Genomic DNA, 5,729 nt, shown 5'->3' with positions numbered 1-5,729 from the left:
AGCGTACACAGAAAGATTCAACTTAGTTCGGGTACCGTCGTCGAACTCCGTGTCCTAAGTGAAGAGGGAAGGAAAGCCGGCATGCTGCACAGACCACACACTTTAGACAAGAAAGTCTTATGGAGAGAGCGCAAACAAAATTTCAGTGGTTTGCGTCTCTACTAAATGTTACTCCTGCGCCCGATATAGGGCGCTGTTGCTAATTAAAATTGCACAGTGAGCAATACGCATGTCGATTTTGGTTGATGAATCATTTTAAACAAGCCAATTTGGAGAAAGTTCTACTGAACGGTATTTTGTCTTTTCGTCTTGTGATTTCGTTTTGTGATTTCCCAAAGAGGAACAGCTGCTGAAAAAATGGATTGAAAATGTCAACGCGCCTCTTTTTAGTTCCATGGAATCAAGCGAAATCTATAAAAAATATGTGTGTGATAGACATTTTTCTACCGATTTCAATGTTCCTGGAACAAGACGGGGACTTCGTAGAGATGCTTTTCCGAATATTTGTTTATCAGCAGGTATGTACAAACAATTACAATTGTATTACAAAGTGTCATCAGTAATAAGTAATGAGCGAGCATAAAATTCGGGTCACCCGTAATTTTTTTCCGATATAACATACTCTACGAACTGATTGCTTTAAAAAAATGTTGTTGTTTCGATAAGCGTTTGACAAAAAAGGAGTCCTCCAGCCAAATTCTTAAAAACCATTATCAGCATTGTTTTTTTTGGTGTTATCTGTCAATTGCAAATTCATCTGCAAAAAGTGAAAAATGTAAACATAAGCGAGTGGACAGTTCAGATTTAAATCCCATTCAACATGTTTGTGATGAGATAGGGAAACGTTTACGCAGACATGTGCCGGCCCCCAGAAATTCTAGAGAGCTTCGCAACATAGTGGTGCAGAAATGGAACAATCTTCCGCTGAATATAATCCAAAATCTTATCCAAAGCATGCCTCGTCGTTTGCAATTTCTTTTGTTTCATCGAAAAGCATATCAGCGTAAAATTGTTCATTTTCATTACTTTGCATATCAAAGTAAATTTGTTCATTCCCATTACTTTCAATAGACTTTGAACAACAACTTTTTGTATTGCAGTTGTCCTACAAGGGAAAGAGAAAGATGACGTCCATTTAACGTCAATGGTTGAAGAAGCAGCCTCAATAACTAGTGATTTTATTCAATCACCAGTAATCCCAAGTGAGTAACCATGAATTACAATTTTATTAAATCTAGAAATACCTACTCATTATCTCATTATTTATAACATCATTTCATTGTTACAGATGTAGAAGATGAAACTTGTTTCATTCAGCAACAGCTAAGAAACCAGAAACTTAAACCCAAAAGTCGCAGATTTACGTTAAAAGAGAAATTATTGTCTCTAACACTTTTTAAGGCCAGTGCGAAAGCATACCGCTTATTATCCAAGATTTTTTGTTTGCCGTCACCTGGGACATTAATTAATTTATTAAATAAAATTCCACTCCGCCCTGGCTTGAATAAACGCCTAATGGACAGTTTCAAGCAGTCAGTGGCAAAATTAAAAGAAAACGATGAACAAGATGAAGGTGTCATTGATGGCGCAAGTGTTTAGTTTTAAAGTGGGATCCTTGATGAAACGCATTTCACAATGGGGTAAGTAATATTGTATTTACCAGAAAATCTTAATACTAATAATTTTTCTTTTCTTTTTTTTTTCTAGGTCTTCAGTATGACAACAGTTTACCTGCTGAAGCAGTGCAAACTGCAGATTTCATCTTGTTTATGGATATGTTATTTGACAGCCTCAATGGTAATGCAAAACAAGCGCCAGTAAGTAAACCATTTAAAGGAGGGGTTTCGACTGATTCTGGACATAAAAAGTGGTGGGAAGAATCTGTGAAAGTAATTAAATCAATGCGTTTTTGGAATAGTAAAAAGGGCATATATGTAAAAGTCCCATCGACCAAAAATTTAGTTAAAACAATTGAAGGTTTCTTGTATTTACGAACAAGATTGTTGACGCGAGTAAAGTACTTTTTGCCACGTGCTTTGAATCAAGAACACAGATTTGTGATCTTGAAATGTTATATTATGTTGATATAGTTCAAAAGAAAAATATATTTGTAATCAAAGTATCGACGCGGCGGCACTGGATCGAGCGTCTGAAACATCATTCCGCCCGTTGATAATAAGACAAATTTGATATTATCGTTATCTCTTTTTTATTATCAACTTTTATACAATTTATTTCACAATAAATTAGACTGTATTGATTTAATATATAGTTCTGTTTAATACTGATTCTAGCCGTACAAACATCTCAGTTTGCTTTTCAGTTTCGGCTATGTATAATTTATTCAACAAAATTGCACATTTATATGATATTAATTTAGATTCTAGTTGTAGTATTTGTAATTGCATTGTAAATTTGGTTTAATGTTTAATTAGTTATAAATACTTTTGTTTTTTAAATATTTATACTTTTTAGTTGCTGTCATGAATCAGTTTAGTTAGTCTGATATTATTCCTGTAATTGGGTGTTACCTGTAGGAATAAATATTATTGTCTGTGTGATTTAATTAGATTAAGTTTTAATTAAATCGTTTCAATAAATATTATTTTTTTAACAGAAAAGTTTAATTTCAATCTTCAGTAAAAAATGTTCATTATGGTTCAAGCTATTGTCACCCTAACAATATTTCGGTGACAATAGCTTGAATCGTAATGAACATTTTCTACTTCACTTTCACATGCTTTTATTAATAGCGATTCCTTTAAAATTCGCGCAATTTTTGATTTAGTTGTCCCCACCTCCACTGGCGGCGCGCTATTTCTATTACCATTGGTAGTACAGTAGATTCCCATCTAAAGTGTGTGGTCTGTGGCATGCTGGCAAAGATATCACGTAGGGCTAGGCGGTTGAAATTTAAACGCTGCTCTACCCCGGCAGGCCAGTGGCTCGCAGCCGATGTTACGTTTCGCAGAGAAAATTACGCGAAGAAAAATGTTAACGGAATGTCAGTTGATGATTTTAAAATCCATATCCTCGAAATAAGAGTAATAATAATTGTAATAATGTTCAGGTGACCGTCTCCTTGACAATAAAACTATTTGTGTGAATTATCAAAAATAATACACAACTGGAAAGCGAGAAGCGAGCAAGACAAGGCTGTTTAGGCTGTAGCATTGTTTAAGTATATTATAGTTGGACAACCTATACGGAGTATTACTTTCCAATGTAGAAAAGAACAAACATATATTTTACATCTCACTCGCTTTGCTGTGAAGTGGCGGTACCTTGTAAAAGGAGGCAAAAACAGCTTGTAAGAATGTGATGTCGATAAGGTAGTGAACTGACGTACTAGTCGCTAAGTTATACCGGGAGCGGTCACAAAATACACGAAAATACGTTCAAGACTCTTATACAGCGACTGCTTAATGCAATGGTAGTACGAATTTTGTAATAAAAGTCATTAAAGGTAAGGCAACTGAAATGTGATATCATAGTGATTCATCATATTTAATATATTAAAGGACTATTCCACTTTTTAAAACAAGAGTCCCTTAAATCTAACAATGTTTTCACGACATCAGTAATGAACACTGTCGTGCGTCGTGTGGCAGGAGGACAGGAAATACATAAATTGTGTTCGGAGATGAAGTTTATAGTTTTCACACGACTTGTATTACCTGTCTTGTAACTTCGATTGGGTTTGACTATTTTCAATATAATAAACTAAATAAATAAATATGTGGATTTCAATGTAGCATAAAAATAAATACTTTTTACTTTTAATAAGAATAATTGATAAAAGTGTTTTTATTGTATATTTTTTAAACAATTTAATAAACAATTCTCAACCATTAGAAAATAATAATAAAATATAAACTAAATTTAATAAAAACAATATTAATTTTATAAAATTTAAAAAATAAAAATAAATACTTAACATAATGAAAATAGAAAAATTATGTTTTTAAAATTTATTATTAACAATTTAAATGAAAATATCTATTCTCCATACGTAAGTATAATAACATAAATATATACCTAAAGAACGCAATTTACTCATTTTGTAACATTCTAAGTTTATTGTGTCTGACAGCGGTTGCAGATTTTTAAATTTTTTCTGCATCCAGGCTAGAGCAGTCCCTATATAACTTACATCTAAGTACAAGATCTAAAATGTAATTTCTATGTGATTTACATTCGTCGTCGCATCTAAACCACGAAGGAAATTGTTCGTTTATTTTCAATTCAATTTTCTTTTTTATTATTTTGGAAATGTTCTTTTTTCCACGGTGTTTTTCAAACTGTTTAGACCACAACTGCAGCGACATGGAACAAATATCTATCAATAATTTAGTAGGAGTTTTTAAACCCGAGATTACCCCCGTATTGTAGGTTTTATTCAAAATTAAAAGTTCGTTTTCATTTGTCAACTGCACATTTGAATTGAAGCACTCGTAACATTTTGCGCACTGATATTTTTGAATTACCATTTTCAATAAATAACCCGCGAAATAAACTTCTGCGCATTGTTGCAGAGTCGGTCTATTTACTTTTTTTTCTTCTTTGTAGTGTAGTGTAAGCGCGGCTTTACGAGAAAAAAGAGGTAAAGCCAGCTTTAGATATAAGATAATAATGAGGTTAGGTTGAAGACCTGTACGCTAAAATGTATGAAGAATCGTAGAATAAACAACTTTAAACAAATAGAGATTTCCTATAAAAGTTAATATACAACATTCTTCAATGAAAACAGTTTCTTCGGATGAAGATGATGATAGTGATAGATCCTCGTCAGTTAGGCTGTCTGTAGAAACTAACGATTCTTGCTCTATTATATTTGCTAATAAATTGTCATCGTCTGCTTCACAGTTGCTGGATCCGGGTGGTTTCATGACATTCATTAGCGTGTTGATTTTGAAGATATACCGAAATGTCCGAACGGTAGGATTTTTATTATAACCCCCTCTTTGCCGAAAAACGGAAAAAAGATTTTCTAACACATCCTGGTTAAGTCTAGATGTTAATAGATATTTTAAACCATCATTTGTCAGATTGTCAACAAAGATCAGTTTAGTGGCATTGATTGTTTGTATTAGCCCATCGAAACATGGAGGTCGGGATATTTTTCCATCTTTTTTAGAAATTTTAATAATGCTCCCCATGATTTCTAAAGCATTTTCTAGAATGGTATTAGCCCTACTATTATTTTCAGTGAAAGCACAAGCGTACGGATTTCTTGAATAAAGCTGCCGGCTGTTCAGAACGTCAAAAAGGTCATTCATAAATCGAATAAAGTTGGCTGTATTTAGTGCTGTGTCACTTTTAAGCTGTCCTAACTCAGCACAGGTTTTTATAGCAGCATATACACTATTGCTAAAAACTTGTACAGCCAATTTTACTGACATTTTTTGAAATGCATTAGGATATATATGAGCATCAGTTAATTTCCTCATGCTTCTGCCCGTTGTACTAGTTTTATCAATTTTGTATGTCTCAATGATGTCTTTAAAATCTATTATTTCATTCCCGCTATCACGTTGAATACAAAATTGTCCATTTAAAAGATTATTTCTCATACTTTTCCATAAATGAGGAACATCAAAGATGGCATAGCATTTGTGTTCATTTATAAAAAAATATGGTTTTTCAGGAGTTGCACCTATTTGCCTGTGTAACTTCTGATTAGTAGTCGACTGATCTGAAATAATAGCTTGTGGATTAAGTCCACATTC

General features: G+C 33.1%; 1 protein-coding gene across 1 annotated transcript; it reads left to right on the top strand.

The window, feature by feature from the left end:
- The first annotated feature begins 226 nt into the window (after nucleotides 1-226).
- Nucleotides 227-2,290, top strand: LOC135135484 (uncharacterized). The gene is made up of 4 exons (XM_064064552.1): nucleotides 227-518; nucleotides 1,101-1,202; nucleotides 1,289-1,640; nucleotides 1,708-2,290. The coding sequence occupies exons 1-3, from the start codon at nucleotides 395-397 to the stop codon at nucleotides 1,597-1,599; spliced, it is 537 nt and encodes a 178-aa protein (XP_063920622.1). The 5' UTR covers nucleotides 227-394; the 3' UTR covers nucleotides 1,600-1,640; nucleotides 1,708-2,290.
- The last annotated feature ends 3,439 nt before the right edge of the window (nucleotides 2,291-5,729 follow it).

The sequence above is a fragment of the Zophobas morio genome, unplaced genomic scaffold (genome assembly GCF_036711695.1).
Source record: "Zophobas morio isolate AGI-343-1 ecotype UQ-CSIRO unplaced genomic scaffold, CSIRO_AGI_Zmor_V1 ptg000004l, whole genome shotgun sequence".
NCBI lineage: Eukaryota > Metazoa > Arthropoda > Insecta > Coleoptera > Tenebrionidae > Zophobas > Zophobas morio.
The sequence above is the reverse complement of the archived record's forward strand: the minus strand, read 5'-3'. Positions and strand labels throughout refer to the sequence as shown.

Bases quoted from the DNA above. Each gene is read 5' to 3' on its own strand.
- LOC135135484 (XM_064064552.1), top strand. From the start codon at position 395: ATGGAATCAAGCGAAATCTATAAAAAATATGTGTGTGATAGACATTTT. The intron at 519-1,100 runs GTATGTACAAAC...TTTGTATTGCAG, and splicing joins GAATATTTGTTTATCAGCAG to TTGTCCTACAAGGGAAAGAG. The intron at 1,203-1,288 runs GTGAGTAACCAT...TCATTGTTACAG, and splicing joins TCAATCACCAGTAATCCCAA to ATGTAGAAGATGAAACTTGT.